We start from the raw sequence: 26,675 nt of genomic DNA, 5'->3' as shown, positions 1-26,675 counted from the left end.
CTCATCCTAAATCCAGCTACCAACCACTGCACCATAGTAAGGCATGCCGTGCATACAGCCCCATATTTCCCATTGCGTCACAGCACTACTAGATAGCATCCCGGCTGCGTTAGAACACAGCGTGTCTCAGAAATCTGCCACACACAGTTCCATTCAACAGCCCCATCTTTCATCGCACTACCTCCCCAGTGTTCTGTGATGCTGATTATATTCTCATGCTGTCTAGTGTGTCTGAATATAACCTTGACATCTCCATACAGCGTACACCGGCGGAAGAGCCTCGACCACATAGTCACTGCTATATCTTCTCTCATCACCTCTCTCTCCACCTTTCTTTTCTGGCGCAGGAGAGCGACATGGAGTACTATGATTCGAAAGCGGAATCAGACTATGTGAGTACAGCGGTATGTCCTCCCAAGTCCTGCCCGTCCTGCTCCCCTGTACGTCTTGTTGTCACCCTGGTCACAGGCACTCGGGCTGTCTGTGTGTGTTAGTGCGCTGGTGAGACTCCTGTGACTGTTGCGTGTTGAGTGTTACAGGGCTGGAACCAGCACCATGCATGTGACCAAGCTCCCACTAAATGTCCTACCAAGAGATTTGGTCAAACCCTGGAGTATGCCTACCCAATCCCAAACCCCGAAGTACCTACCCTGCCTGTCCCGAACTATGCCTAAACCTCACCTGTCAAACCCCGAAGTACCTACCCTGCCTGTCCCGAACTATGCCTAAACCTCACCTGTCAAACCTTGAAGTGCCCTCACCCCAACTGTCGAGTACCTCGTACCTAACCTCAACTTTCCGAACCCTGGTGAATTTAAATGACTAACTCAAACGGAAGTACCTAACCCTTATCGTTTACGGAGTCATTTAACCCCACGTGTCTACTGTGCATGTGACAGTGACTGCAGCTTTCCTCCCAAGAGATTCAGTCAAACTCTGGACTTCAGCAGCACTCTCCTTGTGTTTTACCTCGTCCAATGCCACAATGCAGGGCCAAGGAACACCCAGCCACAAATCAATGTAGGCTCCCAGTACCAATTCACAAGTAGCTATACAGTAACTACCATAGACAGACAGATTTCATGTTTGTCTTGTCACCGTTAATACCAGTCAACTACAGGCTGCCCCCCCCCCCCCCTCCCCTGGTCTGGGAACAGTCAATAGTCCTTCCGGGGGGTGTTCAGGTCACACGCCGTTTTGTGCTACTGTACCAGGCCACCTGATTGATTAGCTATCAGAACCAAATCCAAGAATTCTCTAGGTCACCCAAGCACAAAGGGAAGGAAGGAATGAGGAGGGAGAGATGGAGGAGAGAGAGAGAGATGGAGAGGCGGATAGAGAACGAGATGGAGAGATGGAGAGGGATGGAGGAGAGAGTGATGAAGGAGAGAGAGAAAGAGGTGGAGAGAGATTGAGGAGAGAGAAGGAGATGGAGGAGAGAGAGAGAGATGAAGAGAGAGAAAGATATGGAGAGAGAGAGAGGGAGGAGAGAGAGAGAGAAAGAGATGGAGAGATATGAAGGAGAGGGAGAAAGAGATGAAGAGAGGCGGAAGAGAAAGAGAGAGAGTTGGAGAGAGAGAAAGATATGGAGGAGAGAGAAAGTGAGAGACATGAAGGAGAGAGAGAAAGAGATGAAGAGAGGCAGAGGAGAGAGTGAGATGGAGATAGAGAGAAATGTGGGGACAGACAGACAGAGGAGCTAGCTATGCTATAAATCACGGCATGATTTTCTCGGTGTTCAAGGCGGCCCTCGTGATTAATGACACAGCACTTTAGGGCCTGTCAGCACGTCTAATTGGAGGACATCGGTCATCATTAACATGGTCGCTGCTGAGGCCGAGCCCTTGACACACCCCATGACCCTTGCCTCGCCACCTCAAGCTTATCCCAGCACACTGCTAGAGGTCATCCTGAGGTCAACCCCCACGCCAGCCTGGCTAGTTCAAAACAGATACTAATGTCTGCCTTTGGTTCCTTGAAAAAAAATCCATTATGTCCAGAGACCTGTTCGAACTTTCCATGGTGGTTGAGCTACCCACTGCTTCCTCCCTCTATCCCTTCCTCTCACACACTGCTTCCTTCCTCTATCCCTTCCTCTCACCCACTGCTTCCTCCCTCTATCCCTTCCTCTCACCCACTGCTTCCTTCCTCTATCCCTTCCTCTCACACACTGCTTCCTTCCTCTATCCCTTCCTCTCACCCACTGCTTCCTTCCTCTATACCTTCCTCTCACCCACTGCTTCCTTCCTCTATCCCTTCCTCTCACCCACTGCTTCCTTCCTCTATCCCTTCCTCTCACCCACTGCTTCCTTCCTCTATCCCTTCCTCTCACCCACTGCTTCCTCCCTCTATCCCTTCCTCTCACCCACTGCTTCCTTCCTCTATCCCTTCCTCTCACCCACTGCTTCCTCCCTCTATCCCTTCCTCTCACCCACTGCTTCCTTCCTCTATCCCTTCCTCTCACACACTGCTTCCTTCCTCTATCCCTTCCTCTCACCCACTGCTTCCTTCCTCTATACCTTCCTCTCACCCACTGCTTCCTTCCTCTATCCCTTCCGCTCACCCACTGCTTCCTTCCTCTATCCCTTCCTCTCACCCACTGGTTCCTTCCTCTATACCTTCCTCTCACCCACTGCTTCCTCCCTCTATCCCTTCCTCTCACCCACTGCTTCCTCCCTCTATCCCTTCCTCTCACCCACTGCTTCCTCCCTCTGTCCCTTCCTCTATCCCTTCCTCTCACCCACTGCTTCCTCCCTCTATCCCTTCCTCTCATCCACTGCTTCCTCCCTCTATCCCTTCCTCTCACCCACTGCTTCCTCCCTCTATCCCTTCCTCTCACCCACTGCTTCCTTCCTCTATCCCTTCCTCTCACCCACTCCTTCCTTCCTCTATCCGTTCCTCTCACCCACTGCTTCCTTCCTCTATCCCTTCCTCTCACCCACTGGTTCCTCCCTCTATCCCTTCCTCTATACCTTCCTCTCACCCATTGCTTCCTTCCTCTATCCCTTCCTCTCACCCACTGGTTCCTTCCTCTATACCTTCCTCTCACCCACTGCTTCCTTCCTCTATCCCTTACTCTCACCCACTGCTTCCTTCCTCTATCCCTTCCTCTCACCCACTGCTTCCTTCCTCTATCCCTTCCTCTCACCCATTGCTTCCTTCCTCTATCCCTTCCTCTCACCCACTGGTTCCTTCCTCTATACCTTCCTCTCACCCACTGCTTCCTCCCTCTATCCCTTCCTCTCACCCACTGCTTCCTCCCTCTATCCCTTCCTCTCACCCACTGCTTCCTCCCTCTGTCCCTTCCTCTATCCCTTCCTCTCACCCACTGCTTCCTCCCTCTATCCCTTCCTCTCACCCACTGCTTCCTCCCTCTATTCCTTCCTCTCACCCACTGCTTCCTTCCTCTATCCCTTCCTCTCACCCACTCCTTCCTTCCTCTATCCGTTCCTCTCACCCACTGCTTCCTTCCTCTATCCCTTCCTCTCACCCACTGCTTCCTCCCTCTATCCCTTCCTCTCACCCACTGCTTCCTCCCTCTTTCCCTTCCTCTCACCCACTGCTTCCTTCCTCTATCCCTTCCTCTCACCCACTGCTTCCTTCCTCTATCCCTTCCTCTCACCCACTGCTTCCTTCCTCTATCCCTTCCTCTCACCCACTGCTTCCTCCCTCTATCCCTTCCTCTATACCTTCCTCTCACCCACTGCTTCCTCCCTCTATCCCTTCCTCTCATCCACTGCTTCCTTCCTCTATCCCTTCCTCTCACCCACTGCTTCCTTCCTCTATTCCTTCCTCTCACCCACTGCTTCCTTCCTCTATCCCTTCCTCTCACCCACTGCTTCCTCCCTCTATCCCTTCCGCTATCCCTTCCTCTCACCCACTGCTTGCTTCCTCTATCCCTTCCTCTCACCCACTGCTTCCTCCCTCTATACCTTCCTCTCACCCACTGCTTGCTTCCTCTATCCCTTCCTCTCACCCACTGCTTGCTTCCTCTATCCCTTCCTCTCACCCACTGCTTCCTCCCTCTATCCCTTCCTCTCATCCACTGCTTCCTTCCTCTATCCCTTCCTCTCACCCACTGCTTCCTTCCTCTATTCCTTCCTCTCACCCACTGCTTCCTTCCTCTATCCCTTCCTCTCACCCACTGCTTCCTCCCTCTATCCCTTCCTCTATCCCTTCCTCTCACCCACTGCTTGCTTCCTCTATCCCTTCCTCTCACCCACTGCTTCCTCCCTCTATACCTTCCTCTCACCCACTGCTTGCTTCCTCTATCCCTTCCTCTCACCCACTGCTTCCTCTCTCTATCCCTTCCTCTCACCCACTGCTTCCTTCCTCTATCCCTTCCTCTATCCCACTGCTGGCTTCCTCTATCCCTTCCTCTCACCCACTGCTTCCTCCCTCTATACCTTCCTCTCACCCACTGCTTGCTTCCTCTATCCCTTCCTCTCACGCACTGCTTCCTCTCTCTATCCCTTCCTCTCACCCACTGCTTCCTTCCTCTATCCCTTCCTCTCACCCACTGCTTGATTCCTCTATCCCTTCCTCTCACCCACTGCTTCCTCTCTCTATACATTCCTCTCACCCACTGCTTCCTTCCTCTATCCCTTCCTCTCACCCACTGCTTCCTCTCTCTATACTTTCCTATCACCCACTGCTTGCTTCCTCTATCCCTTCCTCTCACCCATTGCTTCCTCTCTCTATACCTTCCTCTCACCCACTGCTTCCTTCCTCTATCCCTTCCTCTCACCCACTGCTTCCTCCCTCTATCCCTTCCTCTCACCAACTGCATCCTCCGTCTATCCCTTCCTCTATCCCTTCCTCTCACCCACTGCTTCCTTCCTCTATCCCGTCCTCTAACCCACTGCTTCCTCTATCCCTTCCTCTCACCCACTGCTTCCTCCCTCTATCCCTTCCTCTCACCCACAGCTTCCTTCTTCTATCCCTTCCTCTCACCCACTGCTTCCTTCCTCTATCCCTTCCTCTCACCCACTGCTTCCTTCCTCTATCCCTTCCTCTCACCCACTGCTTCCTTCCTCTATCCCTTCCTCTCACCCACTGCTTCCTTCCTCTATCCCTTCCTCTCACCCACTGCTTCCTTCCTCTATCCCTTCCTCTCACCCACTGCTTCCTCCCTCTATCCCTTCCTCTCACCCACTGCTTCCTCCCTCTATCCCTTCCTCTCACCCACTGCTTCCTCCCTCTATCCCTTCCTCTATCCCTTCCTCTCACCCACTGCTTCCTCCCTCTATCCCTTCCTCTCACCCACTGCTTCCTCCCTCTATCCCTTCCTCTATCCCTTCCTCTCACCCACTGCTTCCTTCCTCTATCCCTTCCTCTCACCCACTGCTTCCTCCCTCTATCCCTTCCTCTATCCCTTCCTCTCACCCACTGCTTCCTCCCTTTATCCCTTCCTCTATCCCTTCCTCTCACCCACTGCTTCCTTCCTCTATCCCTTCCTCTATCCCTTCCTCTCACCCACTGCTTCCTTCCTCTATCCCTTCCTCTATCCCTTCCTCTCACCCACTGCTTCCTCCCTCTATCCCTTCCTCTATCCCATCCTCTCACCCACTGCTTCCTCCCTCTATCCCTTCCTCTATCCCTTCCTCTCACCCACTGCTTCCTTCCTCTATCCCTTCCTCTATCCCTTCCTCTCACCCACTGCTTCCTTCCTCTATCCCTTCCTCTCACCCACTGCTTCCTCCCTCTATCCCTTCCTCTATACCTTCCTCTCACCCACTGCTTCCTCCCTCTATCCCTTCCTCTATCCCTTCCTCTCACCCACTGCTTCCTCCCTCTATCCCTTCCTCTATCCCTTCCTGTCACCCACTGCTTCCTCCCTCTATCCCTTCCTCTCACCCACTGCTTCCTTCTTCTATCCCTTCCTCTCACCCACTGCTTCCTTCCTCTATCCCTTCCTCTCACCCACTGCTTCCTCCCTCTATACCTTCCTCTCACCCACTGCTTCCTTCCTCTATACCTTCCTCTCACCCACTGCTTCCTCCCTCTATACCTTCCTCTCACCCACTGCTTCCTTCCTCTATCCCTTCCTCTCACCCACTGCTTCCTTCCTCTATCCCTTCCTCTCACCAACTGATTCCTCCCTATTTTCCTTCCTCTCATCCACCCCTCACCCTTTCCCCTGCAATTCCTCCACCTCTATCTCCTCCCTCTACAGTGTGACCACTCACTCTCCTATCACTGATCCACAGTGTCTACTCCCTCCAACTTACCCCTACTCCTGAACCCGTTCTCTACTCCTGTACCTGTGCTCTACTTCTGTACCTGTGCTCTACTCCTGTACCCGTGCTCTACTCCTGTACCTTTTCTTTACCCCTGTACCCATGCTCTACTCATGTACCCGTGCTCTTCTCCTGTACCTTTTCTTTACCCCTGTACCCATGCTCTACTCCTGTACCCGTGCTCTACTCCTGTAACTCTTTACCCCTGTACCCATGCTCTACTTCTGTACCCGTGCTCTACTCATGTACCCGTGCTCTTCTCCTGTACCTTTTCTTTACCCCTGTACCCATGCTCTACTCCTGTACCCGTGCTCTACTCCTGTACCTTTTCTTTACCCCTATACCCGTGCTCTACTCCTGTACCCGTGCTCTACTTCTGTACCTGTACTCTACCCCTGTACCTTTTCTTTACCCCTGTACCCATGCTCTACTCTTTTACCTGTGCTCTACTCCTGCACCCGTGCTCTACTCCTGTACCCGTGCTCTACTCCTGTACCCATGCTCTACTTCTGTACCCGTGCTGTACTCCTGTACCTTGGCTTTACTCCTGTACCCGTGCTCTAGCCCTGTACCTGTGCGCTACTCCTGTACCCGTGCTCTACCTCTGTAGTCGTGCTCTACTCCTGTACCTTGTCTCTACTCCTGTACTCGTGCTCTACTCCTGTACCCATGCTCTACTTCTGTACCTGTGCTCTACACCTGTACCTGTGCTCTACTCCTGTAACCGTGCTCTACCCCTGTACCTGTGCTCTACTCCTGTACCCGTTCTGTACTCCTGTACCTTGTCTCTACTACTGCACCCGTGCTCTACTCCTGTACCCGTGCTCTTCTCCTTTACCCGTGCTCGACACCTGTACCCGTGCTCTACTCCTGTACCTTTGCTTTACTCCTGTACCCGTGCTCTACTCCTGTCCCCATGCTCTACCCCTGTACCCGTGCTCTACTCCTGTACCCATGCTCTACTCCTGTACCCGTGTTCAACTCCTGTACCTGTGCTCTACTTCTGTACCCGTGCTCAACTCCTGTACCCGTGCTCTATTCCTGTACCCATCCTTTACACCTGTACCTTAGCTCTACTCCTGTACTTTTTTTTCCTCGGTACCCGAGCTCTACTCCTGTACCTGTGCTCTACTCCTGTACCTTTGCTATACCCCGTACCTTGACATTATTCCTGTACCCGTGCTCTACTCCTGTACCCGTGCTCTACTCCTGTAGCCGTGCTCTACTCCTGTTCTCGTGCTCTGCTCCTGTACCCGTGCCCTACTCCTGTACCTTTGCTCTACTCCTGTACCCGTGATTTACTCCTGTACTTTTGCTACACCTCTGTCCCCGAGCTCTACTCCTGTACCTGTGCTCTACTCCTGTACCTTTGCTTTACCCCGTACCTTGACTTTACTCCTGTACCCGTGCTCTACTCCTGTACCCGTGCTCTACTCCTGTAGCCGTGCCCTACTCCTGTTCTCGTGCTCTACTCCTGCACCCGTGCTCTACTCCTGTACCTGTACTCTACCCCTGTACCTTTTCTTTACCCCTGTACCCATGCTCTACTCCTGTACCCGTGCTCTACTCCTGTACCCGTGCTCTACTCCTGTACCCGTGCTCTACTCCTGTACTCGTGCTCTACTCCTGTACCTGTGCTCTACTCCTTTACCTGTGCTCTACTCTATTACCTGTGCTCTACTCCTGCACCCGTGCTCTACTCCTGTACCTGTGCTCTACTCCTGTACCCATGCTCTACTTCTGTACCCGTGCTGTACTCCTGTACCTTGGCTTTACTCCTGTACCCGTGCTCTAGCCCTGTACCTGTGCGCTACTCCTGTACCCGTGCTCTACCTCTGTAGTCGTGCTCTACTCCTGTACCTTGTCTCTACTCCTGTACTCGTGCTCTACTCCTGTACCCATGCTCTACTTCTGTACCTGTGCTCTACACCTGTACCTGTGCTCTACTCCTGTAACCGTGCTCTACTCCTGTACCTTGTCTCTACTACTGCACCCGTGCTCTACTCCTGTACCCGTGCTCTTCTCCTTTACCCGTGCTCTACACCTGTACCCGTGCTCTACTCCTGTACCTTTGCTTTACTCCTTTACCTGTGCTCTACTCCTGTACCCGTGCTCTACTCCTGTCCCCATGCTCTACCCCTGTACCTTTGCTCTACTCCTGTACCCATGCTCTACTCCTGTACCCGTGTTCAACTCCTGTACCTGTGCTCTACTTCTGTACCCGTGCTCAACTCCTGTACCCGTGCTCTACTCCTGTACCCATCCTTTACACCTGTACCTTAGCTCTACTCCTGTACTTTCTTTTACCCCTGTACCCGAGCTCTACTCCTGTACCTGTGCTCTACTCCTGTACCTTTGCTATACCCTGTACCTTGACTTTACTCCTGTACCTGTGCTCTACTCCTGTACCCGTGCTCTACTCCTGTAGCCGTGCTCTACTCCTGTTCTCGTGCTCTACTCCTGTACCCGTGCCCTACTCCTGTACCTTTGCTCTACTCCTGTACCCGTGATTTACTCCTGTACTTTTGCTCCACCTCTGTCCCCGAGCTCTACTCCTGTACCTGTGCTCTACTCCTGTACCTTTGCTTTACCCCGTACCTTGACTTTACTCCTGTACCCGTGCTCTACTCCTGTAGCCGTGCCCTACTCCTGTTCTCGTGCTCTACTCCTGCACCCGTGCTCTACTCCTGTACCTTTGCTCTACTCCTGTACCTGTGATTTACTCCTGTACTTTTGCTCCACCTCTGTAACCGTGCTCTACTCCTGTTGCCGTGCTCTTCTCCTGTACCCGTACTTTACACCTGTACCTTTGCTCTACTCCAGTACCCGTGCTCTACTCCTGTACCCGTGTTCAACTCCTGTACCCGTGCTCTACTTCTGTACCCGTGCTCTACTCCTGTATCCGTGCTCTACTCCTGTACCCGTGCTCTACTCCTGTATCCGTGCTCTACTCCTGTACCAGTGCTCTATTCCTGTACCCATGCTCTACTCCTGTACTGTTGCTTTACTCCTGTACCCGTGCTCTACTCCTGTACCCGTATTGTACACCTGTGCCTTTGCTCTACTCCTGTACCTTTTCTTTAGCCCTGTACCCAAGCTCTACTTCTGTGCCCATGCTCTACCCCTGTACCTGTGCTATACTCCTGTACCCATGCTCTACCCCTGTACCCGTGCTCTACTCCTGTACCTTGGCTTTACTCCTTTACCCGTTATCTACTTCTGTACCCTTGCTCTACCCCTGTACCTGTGCTCTTCTCCTGTACCCGTTCTCTACCCCTGTATCCGTGCTCTACTCCTATTCCAGTGCTCTATTCCTGTTCCTGTGCTTTACTCCTGTACCTTTGCTTTACTCCTGTACCCGTGCTCTACTCCTGTACCCGTACTGTACACTTGTACCTTTGCTCTACTCCTGTACCTTTCCTTTACCCCTGTACCCGTGGTCTACTCCTGTACCCGTGCTCTACCCCTGTATCCGTGCTCTTCTACTGTACCTGTGCTCTACTCCTGTACCTTTGCTTTACTCCTGTACCCGTGCTCTACTCCTGTACCCATGCTCTACTCCTGTACCCGTGCTTTACTCCTGTACCTGTGCTCTATTCCTGTACCCATGCTCTACTCCTGTACCTTTGCTTTACTCCTGTTCCCGTGCTCTACTCCTGTACCCGTACTGTACACCTGTACCTTTGCTCTACTCCAGTACCCGTGCTCTACTCCTGTACCCGTGCTCTACTCCTGTACCTTTGCTCTACTCCTGTACCCGTGTTCTACTCCAGTACCCATGGTCTACTCCTGTACCCGTGCTCTACTCCTGTACCTGTGCTCTACTCCTGTACCTTTGCTTTACTCCTGTACCCGTGCTCTACTCCTGTACCCGTGCTCTACTCCTGTACCCGTGCCCTACTCCTGTACCTTTGCTCTACTCCTGTACCCGTGATTTACTCCTGTACTTTTGCTACACCTCTGTCCCCGAGCTCTACTCCTGTACCTGTGCTCTACTCCTGTACCTTTGCTTTACCCCGTACCTTGACTTTACTCCTGTACCCGTGCTCTACTCCTGTACCCGTGCTCTACTCCTGTAGCCGTGCCCTACTCCTGTTCTCGTGCTCTACTCCTGCACCCGTGCTCTACTCCTGTACCTGTACTCTACCCCTGTACCTTTTCTTTACCCCTGTACCCATGCTCTACTCCTGTACCCGTGCTCTACTCCTGTACCCGTGCTCTACTCCTGTACCCGTGCTCTACTCCTGTACTCGTGCTCTACTCCTGTACCTGTGCTCTACTCCTTTACCTGTGCTCTACTCTATTACCTGTGCTCTACTCCTGCACCCGTGCTCTACTCCTGTACCTGTGCTCTACTCCTGTACCCATGCTCTACTTCTGTACCCGTGCTGTACTCCTGTACCTTGGCTTTACTCCTGTACCCGTGCTCTAGCCCTGTACCTGTGCGCTACTCCTGTACCCGTGCTCTACCTCTGTAGTCGTGCTCTACTCCTGTACCTTGTCTCTACTCCTGTACTCGTGCTCTACTCCTGTACCCATGCTCTACTTCTGTACCTGTGCTCTACACCTGTACCTGTGCTCTACTCCTGTAACCGTGCTCTACCCCTGTACCTGTGCTCTACTCCTGTACCCGTTCTGTACTCCTGTACCTTGTCTCTACTACTGCACCCGTGCTCTACTCCTGTACCCGTGCTCTTCTCCTTTACCCGTGCTCTACACCTGTACCCGTGCTCTACTCCTGTACCTTTGCTTTACTCCTTTACCTGTGCTCTACTCCTGTACCCGTGCTCTACTCCTGTCCCCATGCTCTACCCCTGTACCTTTGCTCTACTCCTGTACCCATGCTCTACTCCTGTACCCGTGTTCAACTCCTGTACCTGTGCTCTACTTCTGTACCCGTGCTCAACTCCTGTACCCGTGCTCTACTCCTGTACCCATCCTTTACACCTGTACCTTAGCTCTACTCCTGTACTTTTTTTTACCCCTGTACCCGAGCTCTACTCCTGTACCTGTGCTCTACTCCTGTACCTTTGCTATACCCTGTACCTTGACTTTACTCCTGTACCTGTGCTCTACTCCTGTACCCGTGCTCTACTCCTGTAGCCGTGCTCTACTCCTGTTCTCGTGCTCTACTCCTGTACCCGTGCCCTACTCCTGTACCTTTGCTCTACTCCTGTACCCGTGATTTACTCCTGTACTTTTGCTCCACCTCTGTCCCCGAGCTCTACTCCTGTACCTGTGCTCTACTCCTGTACCTTTGCTTTACCCCGTACCTTGACTTTACTCCTGTACCCGTGCTCTACTCCTGTAGCCGTGCCCTACTCCTGTTCTCGTGCTCTACTCCTGCACCCGTGCTCTACTCCTGTACCTTTGCTCTACTCCTGTACCTGTGATTTACTCCTGTACTTTTGCTCCACCTCTGTACCCGTGCTCTACTCCTGTTGCCGTGCTCTTCTCCTGTACCCGTACTTTACACCTGTACCTTTGCTCTACTCCAGTACCCGTGCTCTACTCCTGTACCCGTGTTCAACTCCTGTACCCGTGCTCTACTTCTGTACCCGTGCTCTACTCCTGTATCCGTGCTCTACTCCTGTACCCGTGCTCTACTCCTGTATCCGTGCTCTACTCCTGTACCAGTGCTCTATTCCTGTACCCATGCTCTACTCCTGTACTGTTGCTTTACTCCTGTACCCGTGCTCTACTCCTGTACCCGTATTGTACACCTGTGCCTTTGCTCTACTCCTGTACCTTTTCTTTAGCCCTGTACCCAAGCTCTACTTCTGTGCCCATGCTCTACCCCTGTACCTGTGCTATACTCCTGTACCCATGCTCTACCCCTGTACCCGTGCTCTACTCCTGTACCTTGGCTTTACTCCTTTACCCGTTCTCTACTTCTGTACCCTTGCTCTACCCCTGTACCTGTGCTCTTCTCCTGTACCCGTTCTCTACCCCTGTATCCGTGCTCTACTCCTATTCCAGTGCTCTATTCCTGTTCCTGTGCTTTACTCCTGTACCTTTGCTTTACTCCTGTACCCGTGCTCTACTCCTGTACCCGTACTGTACACTTGTACCTTTGCTCTACTCCTGTACCTTTCCTTTACCCCTGTACCCGTGGTCTACTCCTGTACCCGTGCTCTACCCCTGTATCCGTGCTCTTCTACTGTACCTGTGCTCTACTCCTGTACCTTTGCTTTACTCCTGTACCCGTGCTCTACTCCTGTACCCATGCTCTACTCCTGTACCCGTGCTTTACTCCTGTACCTGTGCTCTATTCCTGTACCCATGCTCTACTCCTGTACCTTTGCTTTACTCCTGTACCCGTGCTCTACTCCTGTACCCGTACTGTACACCTGTACCTTTGCTCTACTCCAGTACCCGTGCTCTACTCCTGTACCCGTGCTCTACTCCTGTACCTTTGCTCTACTCCTGTACCCGTGTTCTACTCCAGTACCCATGCTCTACTCCTGTACCCGTGCTCTACTCCTGTACCTGTGCTCTACTCCTGTACCTTTGCTTTACTCCTGTACCCGTGCTCTACTCCTGTACCCGTGCTCTACTCCTGTAGCCGTGCCCTACTCCTGTTCTCGTGCTCTACTCCTGTACCTTTGCTCTACTCCTGTACCTGTGATTTACTCCTGTACTTTTGCTCCACCTCTGTACCCGTGCTCTACACCTGTTGCCGTGCTCTTCTCCTGTATCCGTACTTTACACCTGTACCTTTGCTCTACTCCAGTACCCGTGCTCTACTCCTGTACCTTTGCTCTACTTCTGTACCTGTGCTCTACTCCTGTATCCTTGCTCTACTCCTGTACCTTTGCTTTACTCCTGTACCCATGCTCTACTCTTGTACCCGTGCTCTACTCCTGTACCTGTGCTCTACTCCTGTACCCGTGCTCTACTCCTGTACCCGTGCTCACCCCTATACCTGTGCTCTTCTCCTGTACCTGTGCTCTACTCCTGTATCCGTGCTCTACTCCTGTACCCGTGCTCTACTCCTGTATCCGTGCTCTACTCCTGTACCAGTGCTCTATTCCTGTACCCATGCTCTACTCCTGTACCTTTGCTTTACTCCTGTACCCGTGCTCTACTCCTGTACCCATATTGTACACCTGTGCCTTTGCTCTACTCCTGTACCTTTTCTTTACCCCTGTACCCAAGCTCTACTTCTGTGCCCATGCTCTACCCCTGTACCTCAGCTCTACTCCTGTACCCGTGCTCTACTCCTGTACCTTGGCTTTACTCCTTTACCCGTTCTCTACTTCTGTACCCGTGCTCTAACCCTGTACCTGTGCTCTTCTCCTTTACCTTTGCTCTACTCCTGTACCTTTCCTTTACCCCTGTACCCGTGGTCTACTCCTGTACCTGTGCTCTACCCCTGTACCTGTGCTCTTCTACTGTACCTGTGCTCTACTCCTGTACCTTTGCTTTACTCCTGTACCCGTGCTCTACTCCTGTACCCGTGCTATACTCCTGTACCCGTGCTTTACTCCTGTACCTGTGCTCTATTCCTGTACCCGTGCTCTAGTCCTGTACCTTTGCTTTACTCCTGTACCCGTACTGTACACCTGTACCTTTGCTCTACTCCAGTACCCGTGCTCTACTCCTGTACCCGTGCTCTACTCCTGTACCTTTGCTCTACTCCTGTACCCGTGTTCTACTCCAGTACCCATGCTCTACTCCTGTACCCGTGCTCTACTCCTGTACCAGTCCTTTACTCCTGTACTTTTACTCTACTCCTGTACCCATGCTCTACTTCTGTACCCGTGGTCTACTCCTGTACCCGTGCTCTACCCCTGTACCTGTGCTCTACTCCTGTACCTTTGCTTTACTCCTGTACCCGTGCTCTACTCCTGTACCCGTGCTCTACTCCTGTAGCCGTGCCCTACTCCTGTTCTCGTGCTCTACTCCTGTACCTTTGCTCTACTCCTGTACCTGTGATTTACTCCTGTACCTTTGCTCCACCTCTGTACCCGTGCTCTACTCCTGTTGCCGTGCTCTTCTCCTGTACCCGTACTTTACACCTGTACCTTTGCTCTACTCCAGTACCTGTGCTCTACTCCTGTACCTTTGCTTTACTCCTGTACCCATGCTCTACTCTTGTACCCGTGCTCTACTCCTGTACCTGTGCTCTACTCCTGTACCCGTGCTCTACTCCTGTACCCATGCTCACCCCTATACCTGTGCTCTTCTCCTGTACCTGTGCTCTACTCCTGTATCCGTGCTCTACTCCTGTACCCGTGCTCTACTCCTGTATCCGTGCTCTACTCCTGTACCAGTGCTCTATTCCTGTACCCATGCTCTACTCCTGTACCTTTGCTTTACTCCTGTACCCGTGCTCTACTCCTGTACCCGTATTGTACACCTTTGCCTTTGCTCTACTCCTGTACCTTTTCTTTACTCCTGTATCCGTGCTCTACTCCTGTACCAGTGCTCTATTCCTGTGCCCATGCTCTACCCCTGTACCTCAGCTCTACTCCTGTACCCGTGCTCTACTCCTGTACCTTGGCTTTACTCCTTTACCCGTTCTCTACATCTGTACCCGTGCTCTACCCCTGTACCTGTGCTCTACTCCTGTACCTTTGCTTTCCTCCTGTACCCGTGCTCTACTCCTGTACCCGTGCTCTACTCCTGTACCCGTGCTCTACTCCTGTACCTGTGCTCTACTCCTTTACCTGTGCTCTACTCTTTTACCTGTGCTCTACTCCTGCACCTTTGCTCTACTCCTGTACCCGTGCTCTACTCCTGTACCTTTGCTCTACTCCTGTACCTGTGATTTACTCCTGTACTTTTGCTCCACCTCTGTACCCGTGCTCTACTCCTGTTGCCGTGCTCTTCTCCTGTATCCGTACTTTACACCTGTACCTTTGCTCTACTCCAGTACCCGTGCTCTACTCCTGTACCTTTGCTCTACTTCTGTACCTGTGCTCTACTCCTGTATCCTTGCTCTACTCCTGTACCTTTGCTCTACTCCTGTACCTTTGCTCTACTTCTGTACCTGTGCTCTACTCCTGTATCCTTGCTCTACTCCTCCCTTTGGTACTCCTGTACCTTTGCTCTACTTCTGTACCTGTGCTCTACTCCTGTATCCTTGCTCTACTCCTCCCAAAGGTACTCCTGTACCTTTGCTTTACCCATGCTCTACTCCTGTACCTTTGCTTTACTCCTGTACCCGTGCTCTACTCCTGTACCCGTATTGTACACCTGTGCCTTTGCTCTACTCCTGTACCTTTTCTTTACTCCTGTATCCGTGCTCTACTCCTGTACCAGTGCTCTATTCCTGTGCCCATGCTCTACCCCTGTACCTCAGCTCTACTCCTGTACCCGTGCTCTACTCCTGTACCTTGGCTTTACTCCTTTACCCGTTCTCTACTTCTGTACCCATGCTCTACCCCTGTACCTGTGCTCTACTCCTGTACCTTTGCTTTCCTCCTGTACCCGTGCTCTACTCCTGTACCCGTGCTCTACTCCTGTACCTGTGCTCTACTCCTTTACCTGTGCTCTACTCTTTTACCTGTGCTCTACTCCTGCACCCGTGCTCTACTCCTGTACCCGTGCTCTACTCCTGTACCTTTGCTCTACTCCTGAGCCCTTGCTCTACTCATGTACACGGGCTCTACTCCTGTTGCTATCGTCACCTCGTCTTGCCCTGCTCCATCCCTCCTCTCCACTTGTCTGCCCATCCGATCCCGCCTTTCTCTCCCCGATTCAAACAGGGCTTGTAATGCGCTCCTTTCACCTATAAACACTCCATCATTACAATATCTAATTAGTTTGTTGGGCCAGATGCTCTGGACTCCATATCTCTCACAACTTTAAATTGAATCGCGCAGCGCCCTTGTGTAGGTATAGGCACTGTCCACAGTTGAGTTCCTGCCCAAAAGGCGACTCTGTCTGGGTCCTCAATCTCTTATTCGCTGTGTCCAGGCATAGAAACAGCACATAGCGGCCATTCTCATTGATGGTAATATTCCACAGTAGTATGTGTAGTGGCACTGGAGGGGATTGCTTAGTATTGGTATTAATAACACCCCATATTAAGACTATCTTGGGGTCTAGCCTTATCCTCACCCCAACTCTTGCTCTGGCACTTTGACAATGAACTGTCTTCATTGGCAGGGTCCCATTATACATTATATATTTTTTACTGTGACTTTAATACGCACACAGACACAGACACGCCGACACATTAAAGATTATAGGCATGATGTCTTGGCCTGTCCCGGCAACACCTCATTGGCTGTCAGTAGAACAATATGATATTGATTTTAGAGTTTTGTTTTTATCAGCCATTGTTGAGGGATTTTCCCCTCTGCGAGAACAACCCAACTGAAAGAGACAAGATCAGGCACACCCAAGAGAAGATTATTACTTAGGCTTCAGTGGAGAACAGACAAAGCTCACTCTGGGTGAAATTGCTATGGTCTCCGCATTATCTCACTTTCATTTGAAACTGCTATTTGTCGGTAGTGAAATGCATATAACTTGTAAATGACGATAAGGGAGCGTTTTGGTGGAGGGCAAGGAGCAGAGACGTCGGCCACCTAGCTGGAAACACTAATGTTATTGTAGCTTCTCAATGCATTTGAAACACAGACTCGTCTTGCATTTTGATTTTCTTTGCTTTGTCATACACTGCACCATATTACACTGTCAAAGCTCAGTTTGGAGCCCTGTTATTTGGCTTTCGGTTCAGAAGTGATCCACAATCTGTACTGTGCGATTGACCAACACACATGGGCACACACGCGTGCACACACACACACACACACACACACACACACACACACACACACACACACACAAACACACAATATCAAAGGGATGAGCTGGGTTTGGAGGCGAGAGATGCTTGTGATCATGGGCGAGCCCTAGATGGGTAAAAGTGGAAATGAAAGAGTCTTCAAAATGTCATTCCTGGCCTCTTCAACCTTTAATTAAACCTTGAGAATGGGGAGATAAAATTAATAAATTGGGTAATGAATCGAGCAAAACAGGTGGTGGGTGGCTGAAGAAAATGAACCAATCAGTCTTTCCTGTGTGGATTTATTCAGCTCCTAATTAGAAGCTGCCTTGGTTAATTATGATTGGGCTCTTTGGAAAAAGAGGGCCTCACTGGAATGACAGTCAGGCTGAGAGATAAACAAACACCGGGACGGGACTCCACAGAATGCTGATGATGCACGAGGGGCTAATGAAGGCCAATCGCCTTCTCCGTTATTGATAACCCGACTTCCCTAAGCCAATCACCTTCATTGTAACTAATGCAACCCCTTTCTCTAAGCCAGTCACCTTCCCTGCAACTAATACAATAGTATTTCTAATCTAATTACATTTATGTTAAGCAATAATCCACCCTTCGAACCCAAAGACCTTTATTGTAACTAATCCTTCCGGCATTCCTAACCCACTTCCTCTCTAACTGATAAACCAGCACCTCTAACCCAATCATCCTCAGCGATGAACCAGCATGTCCTACCTAATCACCCATGCCAACAAACTGCCCCGTGACGCAATTACCTCACGCGTTTTGACGGAACTGCATCAGTAACCGAGTGATCCTCTTTGCTAGACCAGCGTGAGGCTGTAACACTCTCACCCTTGCTGCATACGCATCATCGTCATGAACACATTCATTGTCTTTGCTGTCATGTTACAAGGCTAGTGTTATATTGTTCAACCAATGAGCTTCACCGTCACTTCCACCACCATCCACTTGTACGCTGTCACCGGCGACCTTAACGTTGCACATCTTCTCAAGTCTATGTTCTTGTGTGATGGGGTCATTGTTGTGTGTGTGTGTGTGTGTGTGTGTGTGTGTGTGTGTGTGTGTGTGTGTGTGTGTGTGTGTGTGTGTGTGTGTGTGTGTGTGTGTGTGTGTGTGTGTGTGTGTGGAGGGGGGGGGCAGTTTAACATTGTAATGCAGTTGGAGATGATTGGAAGGATGAGAAGAAGAAAAAAAGGTGACAGAACGATTATGAAACGTTTTCGCTGAGTGGGAAGGTTTTGACAGAATGAATGGATGTGTTGAGGAATAGGAGACAGTTTATGAGCTATATGTTGTTATTACAGTCAAAACCGACAAAGATAGATGTCGAACTAAGGCCCATATAACCTGTGTACTGTAGCCTTGTGTAAATGGGTTTTTATAACAGTGAGTTTGTGTCGATACATTTGTGTTTGCACAACTGTGTATGTACAAGTCTGTATGAGAGAGACACACAAGAGCGGGAGACGCGAGACAGTTGACGTACGTCTGATGATGTGTTACCTGTAAGGTTCTGTAGCATGTTTTCCTGGTCTGTGACCACACTGTTCCTAAGCATTGACATTCAGTGGGCTATCATCACAAGTGTCCCTCTGCTCTGCTCTTCCCATCCTCTCCAACAACAGCTTGTAATTGCGTTTTAATAGACAATTAAAGCCCGGCCATAAATCAATTCTTGCACAGGGTATGAGGCTTGAATTACATTTTGCGAAAAAAAACAACCCGTTTTTATCATGTCAGATTCAATGAACCCTTGCTGCTCTATTAAATCATGATATGTGGGCAGGTCTCAATGTGAACTATACAGTAATGAACTATACAGTATTTGAGTATTTGTTTATGTTTCATTTTTGTTCTGGTGAGAGGACCTCAATCTCAGGACCAAAACAATTACAATCTGGGACGTGGGGATTTTAAATATTGAGCCAACCCGACATGGAATAATCATCATCATCACAAATATCTATTTTGATCAATAACTGTAACTAGGAAGGGAATGATAACAAAAGTAACTAAGTAACAACCACCTTTCTTACAGTAACTCTAATATTTTGACTCAAATTGGAACAGTATGCCGTTATATTATTACGGTAACGCATTACTTTGTAACACATTTGTAAACCTTTTGAACACGTTACCTCCAACACTTCTTATAATACAGTATTATATACAGTATGGTATACCGTATGATATACAGTATGATATACAGTATTTGATGGATGTTTTCGCCTCCCTTTCCTTATGGTATGCAATGCATATATACAGTATGTGTGTATATTGTACAGTGGATGTATAGGCCTGCCCTAACTCATTTGTAGTACTAGCTATGTGCTATATTCTGTCAGTATGCACCTTGCAGAGTCTTAGCGAGCTCCCTTAGGATTTGGAGGCAAAGATAAATGAATAAGCTCTGCCAGAGGATGTGTTTAGATCTAATTCCTATTTATTTTCACGATGGGCTCTTGAAAAGGCAAGTCTTGTCATATGTAGATAGATAATCAAGATTGAATCCTAGGCCTGTCGAGTCTCGCAGCGGTCTAAGGCACTGCATCGCAGTGCTAGAGGCATCACTACAGACCTGGGTTCGAACCCGGGGCTGTATCACAACCGGCCGTGAACGGGAGTACCATAGGGCGGTGCACAATTGGCCCAGCGTCGTCCGGGTTAGGGGAGGGTTTGGCCAGGGGGAGCTTTACTTGGCTCATCGCGCTTTAGCGACTCTTTGTGGCAGGCCAGGCACCTGCAAGACATTAAAAAAAATATTCGGAAAGTATTCAGACCTCTTGACTTTTTCCACATTTTATAACATTACAGCCTTATTCTAAAATGGATTCAATTGTTTTTTTTCTTTATCAAACAACACACAATACCCCATAATGACAAAGCAAAAACAGGTTTCTCTGCAGATACTCTCAAGCTCTGTCAGGTTGAATGGGGAGTGTCGCTGCGCAGCTATTTTCAGGTCTCTCCATAGATGTTCGATTGGGTTCAAGTCTGGACTCTGGCTGGGCCACTCAAGGACATTCAGAGACTTGTCCTGAAGCCACTCCTGCGTTGTCTTGATTGTGTGCTTAGGGTCATTGTCTATTGGAAGGTGAACCTTCGCCCCAGTCGAAGGTCCTCAGCGCTCTGGAGCAGGTGTTCATCAAGGATCTCTATACTTTGCTCCGTTCATCTTTCCCTCCATCCTGGCTAGTCTCCCAGTCGCTGCCGCTGAAAAACAGCTCCACAGAAGGATGCTGAACCGTGCTTCACCGTAGGGATGGTGTCAGGTTCCCTCCAGATGTGACCCTTGACATTCAGGCTAAATAGTTCAGACCAGATAATTGTTGTTGTTGTTGTTTCTAATGGTCTGGGAGTCTTTAGGTGCCTTTTGGCAAACTCCAAGCAGGCTGTCATGTGCCTTTAACTGAGAAGTGGCTTCCGTCTGGCCATTCTACCATAAAGACATGATTGGTGGAGTGCTGCAGAGATGGTTGTCCTTCTGGAAGGTTTTCCCACCTCCACAGAGGAACTCTGGAGCTCTGTCAGAGTGACCACCGGGTTCTTGACTCTATGAAGAGTCTTGGTGGTTTCAAACTTCTTCCATTTAACAATGATGGAGGCCACTGAATTATTGGGGAACTTTAATGCTGCAGAAATGTTTTGGTACCCTTCCCCAGATCTGGGCCTCGACACACTCCTGTCTCGGAGATCTACGGACAATTCCTTCAACCTCATGGCTTGGTTTTTGCATTGACATGCACTGTCATAGCAAAGGGTCTGAATACTTATGTAAATAAGGATTTTTTAAATGTATATATTTGCATTTGCATACATTTCTAAGAACCTGTTTTCGATTTGTCATTATGGGGTATTGGGTGTAGATTGATGAGGGTAAAAAAAGATTTCTTCATAGTAGCCACCTAGTTTAGCTAGCTCACAACTCTTCACTACTAACAAAATGCAGCACCCACTTGGGGTTCAGAAAGCACACCACACTTCAGTAGTAATTCAGGAGTATTAAATCAAGTCCAATTTTATTTGTCAAATGCACTGAATACAACAGGTGTAAACCTTACAGTGAAATTGTTACAAGACCTTAACCAACAATGCAGTTTTAAGAAAAATCAGTGCTAAGAAAGTAAAAAATAACAAATAACAAATGATTAAAAAGCAATAATAAAATAACGGTAGTGAGGCTATATACAAGGGGTACCGGTACAGAGTCAATGCACATGTAGGTAGAGGTAAAGTGACTATGCATAGATAATACACAGAGAGTAGCAGCAGTGTAAAAATGGGGGTGGGGGGGTGTTCAGGAGTCTTATGGCTTGGGGGTAGAAGCTGTTATGAAGCCTTTTGGAGCTAGACTTGGTGCTCCGGTACTGCTTGCCGTGCAGTAGCAGAGAAAACAGTCTATGACTAGGGTAGCTGTTGATGCAACCAGTCAGGATGCTCTCGATGGTGCAGCTGTATAACCTTTTGAGGATCTGAGGACCCCTGACAAATCTTTTCAGTCTCCTGAGGGGGAATAGGCGTTGTCGTGCCCTCTCCACAACTGTGTTGGTGTTTTTGGCTCATGATAGTTTGTTGGTGATGTGGACACCAAGGAACTTGAAGCTCTCAACCTGCTCCACTGCAGCCCTGTCTATGAGTAGCCTTATAACTTAGTTCTCCTTATGGTCAGCTGTCATCTCTGTATAGCTCTGTATTCAGGCTTCTCTCCATCCTCAACATCCAGATAGCTGGCATCATCGAATCAAAACATTGCCTGCTAGCCAGCTAACATTAGCTAGCTAGCTAGCCAGTAACTAACCTCCAACTTCAGTCTTGAAAACATGCTGGATTCGCACTATATATATATATATATATATATATATATAGAGAGAGAGAGAGAGAGACTATAATAATAACCTAATAGTTCATTCATAAAACAAAAAGTTTGTCAGGGAAAATGCTATGAAAATGTACAGCAGCTCTCTGCCTAGGCGACGCCACGGCACCAGACCTCCAATAGACATTATGTTGTCGTGAACGTCAAAACAAAAACACAAGGCAGCTCCAGCTGGCTTCCTAAAGTAACACTTGCATGGACGTGCTGGAGATTCTGCCGTGTTCGTGTGGGTGGCAGAGAGAAAGCTGTGATTGAGTGGTGTTGGTTGTTAGTTATTGTCAGGGTTCATTTGTGTGCCACCTTAATGTGTCTGTGATAGCCATCTTGGACACTAATTGATTCTCACTGTTTTGTGTCTGCTTTGATACCCGCTGTTGCTTTGTGATGAGGCAAAGAATAGAAGGCAACTCCAAACCCAGCTTAAAAGGCGGCGTAATTGCCGTTTTTGTTGTTTCCACCAAAAGTGTATATGTGTGTGTGCGCGCATGCACTTGTGCATGCAGACCTGTGTGAGTGCATTCGTGTTTGTTTGTGGCTGTGCAGGGCGGATGTCTGTTTTGTGTTAGTCCGTGTCTCTGGCCGTCTGTTTCCTTCTGTCCTGTGCTTATCCCACTGACAGGGCGTTTCTCTCTCTGTGAATCTCTCTATGCAGACGGAGGATGAAGACGGAGAAGAGAACCTGATGGAGAACCCCTACTCCGTGAAGCTTGAGTTTGTGGACGATCCCAACTTTAAAAACAAAGTGAACTACTCCTACAGTGCCGTCCAGATCCCTACAGACATCTATAAGGGCTGTAAGTACCAAGCTACATCTACATCTACACATCCATCCTCCCACACAAATACAAACAAATTCACTACACCTCCATCCTCCCACACAAATACACACAAATTCACTATCAGCCTATGATCTGAACCTTTTTGCTAGGTTACACACAGGGTTTCGTATGAGACATGTTCTGACATGATACACCTTTGAGATGCCGCATCTTGTTTCCGAGACGGTCTTGTGTGTCTTCCTTATCAGTTTGGGAGGATCTCCCCCTCATAGTTCTCCTACAGACCTGAGCCAGTCGTGAACAGATGAAAATGAAACCGCCTATTCCTCTGCGCCTTAGACCGGACCTTTCTCCTTCGGAGGTTGTTAGCTGAGCACGATAACCTGCCCCTCTGCGTATATCAGCCAACACTTGCTTCCTGTAACACAATAGTTCATGGCAGCAGTGTTCCCCACAGTAGCTGTGTGTGTGTGTGTGTGTGTGTGTGTGTGTGTGTGTGTGTGTGTGTGTGTGTGTGTGTGTGTGTGTGTGTGTGTGTGTGTGTGTGTGTGTGTGTGTGTGTGTGTGTGTGTGTGTGTGTGCGTGCGTGCGTGCGTGCGTGTGTGGTTGCGTGGACAGGGATTGATTCACCTGCTCCTGGATACTCTGCCCTGACTGGCACCTCACAGCCCTACCAGGCATAACACCTTCTTTGGGACTCCAGCAATGGAAGAAAGTGGACATACGTACTGTATCTGCTGAGGTTGTATTCTCACAGTCGCCCGACATTCTCTTATCTCTTCTCTCCGCTATCCTGCTCTAATCTGTTGGATTTCGATGTGTTCACTCTCACTATCTGGCTGTATCTCAAATGATCTGCTGACAGATAGACCACCATTTCCACCCATTTTGTTTTGCAGTCTTCCTCTTCGTCAGAAGAACCCTTGTTATTTCCGAGGTATGGAAGCTAGCCAACAGGTCTATAATAAGCTTCCCCAGCAGCCTCTCTGGGCCAATCTTGTCAGAGTTAGCCTGTGCTTATCCAGGAAGAGGGGTCAAAGAGCATGGACGAACGACTATAGAGCAATCAGTCCTGCCTGTTGTTACTGCAGACATTTTGCGCCGGCCCTGGATTCTCTCATGGGCCCTGGATTCTCTCTTCGCTGGGCTTGTATCGGAATAAAGGCTTTCCGATTGAGCCTGCAGGGGATTATAGAAACACAGTGCTAGAATGGAGTACTCTGGGAGGATGTTCATTTTTAAAGGTCCAATACAGCCATTTATATGTCAATATCAAATCATTTCTGGGTAACAATTAAGTACCTTACTGTGATTGTTTTAAATGAAAATGGTCAAAAAGAAACAAAGAGCAATTTCTCAAGCAAGATGTTGCTAGGGGAGGGGGAAACTGGAAACTAGCTGTTATTAGCAGAGAAGTTTGGAACTCTCTTTCTTATTGGTCTATTAACTCATTTACCGTGTGGTGATGTCACCAGGCAGGCCAAAACTCCATCGCACCGCAACAGTCTTTTCAAACAGCTCTTACACAAAAAAGGGCATTATCATCATTTTCACAATTTCACAGTATTATTCCAACCTCATATTATGAAAATATATATAAAACACAGGACAATCATGTTTCTGACTGCACTGGGCCTTTAAGAGTTTTGCGTTGCCAATTTTTTTTTTACTGTTGTTGTGGGCAAATCAACTCCCTGTGCGTAGCCTGCAGTGGAAAGATTGGCCCAGCTACTCCAGTTTTGACACCAGCTCTGTTTTGAGCATGTTGTTTGAGTTCTGTTCTTTTTTTTCCTGAGTTGAGTAGCTCGTAAAATGCAGTACTCGTATACGGATGCTGATCGTCCCCACACTCTACTCCGTATATCATTCAGTAGCCTAGCCTGTGTCAGTAACAAATATATCATCAATTCTAACCACATTTTTGGATAGTAGCACAAAATAATAGGACCAGTGGTGTTAGGCTATTTAAAATCATGTTATTAGGAATAAGTTAAGCAAATTCTCAGGGGCCATATGTATCAAGCGTACATATCTCGGATCAGTTTTGCCTTTTCGATCGCAATGAATGCGATTGCATAGACTGGGGGACCTGATCCTCAGACTCCTACTCTGAGGAACTTGATACATACAGCCCCAGCGATCGGAAGTTAAAAGCTGAATTTCACGTGGAGAAAATAGACTGGGACATTTCTACCTCTGGGGTCCCGGGGCTCGGAGAACTCTGGAGAGGGCAGGCCAGGGACATGCTCAGTACCAATGGAGATGGCTGCTGCTCAGTGCTGGAACACCAGAGCTGCCTAGGAGAGCTGACGGGGAGCTGATGTGAGTGTAATGTTTGCCTGTGGGTCTAGAGAGGTCTGTGCTTATTGGAGGAGCAGTGGACCAGCAGCATTGTTAGTGAGCAGGAGAGGCTGTCTGCCCAACCCAGGGAGAACAGAGCAGAGCAGCCAGACGAGAGGGAGAGGGTCAGCGTTAGAGAACAAAAGCCTGGAACTGTTGATCTGGAACAGGGTACTATCTACACAGGGGCTGGAGTGTTGTGTGGTGTTATGTGTACAAGTATATGGCAGTAAGTGTTAGTGGGCTATGGTATGGATGAGTTTAGTGTTCTGTGTTGTGCTTTGCGGATGGAGTACATGGCTAGAGTTTATTATGAGCACTCATCCTCTGTGTAGTTGAAGGGGGCTGCTATTCTACTGCTTTGATTATGAACATCTGAGAGAAGGGGGCCCAACTAGGAAATGTTGGCAGGGTCCTCTGTGATATTTTTTATTTCACCTTTATTTAACCAGGTAGGCTAGTTGAGAACAAGTTCTCATTTTACAACTGCGACCTGACCAAGATAAAGCATAGCGGTGTGAGCAGACAACAACACAGAGTTACACATGGAGTAAAGGTGGTTGTTGTTACATGACAAGGAGTTTTTTTTTTTTTTTTTACAAAAGTGTGTTACGCATGTTAATGAAACTTGCAGCAGCGGGTTTTTTTGACACAGGGGTGGGGGGGGGGAGAAAAAGTCAAGAGAAAAAGTCAGAGAGAGAGAGAGAGGAGTAGAGAGCGAGAGAGGGAGGGTTTGGAGAAAGAGAGAAGGAGAAAAGGAGAATCGGGAGAGAGACACTTTAATGATAGAAACCGTTTAGAGCAAGGTTTTTTATTGTGTTCTTTTTAGCAGATAAATGAGGCAGTGTGTGTGTCCTGGTTTGATTTGTCTGCCAGGGCCCATGTCCGCTTATTGAGATTGAGAGTGTTCCCTGGGCGCAGTAATGAACCATTTTATGATTCATTATCCCATTGCGGATTCCTGCTGGCAAGTCTGCAGACTTTCTAATTAGCTTAGGTCAAACATTCAGACAGTTTTCTTCTAATTATCAATGCTTATTACGGAACGGACACCGCAACAGAAAAAGCCACAGAGGACTAAATTGATGTGGGTGGTGCTGCTGCATTGTGGAGAAAAAAAAAGGGATTTCTTCTCGTGGTGGGGTTATGTTGAGGGAACGTTGGGGAAACGTTGAGGGAACAAACAGCAGGGAGGGATTTGCTGAATAATTGCCGGGGAAGAGCCCAGGGGGAACACAATCTCACAAGGAATCACAGAGAAACAGGAAGAGAAGAGTTAAGTAAACGCCACTGAAAGAATCCCATCATGCTCTTAATTCCTGGGTCTGTTTTTAGTTTCAGAGACGTCTCATAGCTAGATCATTTAATGGTTATTGCACCAGGGCTGTAGATGTTGTTTAACAGTTTGGCAGACACAGCTGCTATACAGATGAAGGATCTTAATTTGACCCAGATTACTATGGCAGGAAAATAATCCTGCAGCAACAGGAAATGTACATTATTATGTGGATTATAATTAATGGAACATTTTTTGATACATTTGATACAGGGTTGATACATTTCCGTAAGGGAAAATCGAGTCTGAAATGTCTATGTGGAAATTACAATGTCTTGCATTGCAGGAAAGTTCCCCTCCAACAGAGTGGTCAAATTAAGATCCTACAGCTGTACAATAC

At 49.0% G+C, this 26,675-nt stretch overlaps 1 protein-coding gene across 3 annotated transcripts in view; it reads left to right on the top strand.

Moving 5' to 3' along the window:
* The window catches only part of cacna2d2a (calcium channel, voltage-dependent, alpha 2/delta subunit 2a), a 254,816-nt gene that overhangs the window by 169,762 nt on the left and 58,379 nt on the right, over nt 1-26,675 (top strand). For 2 of the 3 annotated variants that reach the window (XM_031824825.1, XM_020482984.2), the window contains exons 5-6: nt 348-392; nt 22,533-22,674. In XM_031824825.1, the coding sequence (XP_031680685.1) occupies nt 348-392; nt 22,533-22,674 (187 nt within the window). The remainder of the gene's footprint in view (nt 1-347; nt 393-22,532; nt 22,675-26,675) is intronic. The other variant, XM_031824824.1, reaches the window with a different exon arrangement.

Source organism: Oncorhynchus kisutch, linkage group LG5 (genome assembly GCF_002021735.2).
Source record: "Oncorhynchus kisutch isolate 150728-3 linkage group LG5, Okis_V2, whole genome shotgun sequence".
Classification (NCBI taxonomy): domain Eukaryota; kingdom Metazoa; phylum Chordata; class Actinopteri; order Salmoniformes; family Salmonidae; genus Oncorhynchus; species Oncorhynchus kisutch.
The sequence above is the reverse complement of the archived record's forward strand: the minus strand, read 5'-3'. Positions and strand labels throughout refer to the sequence as shown.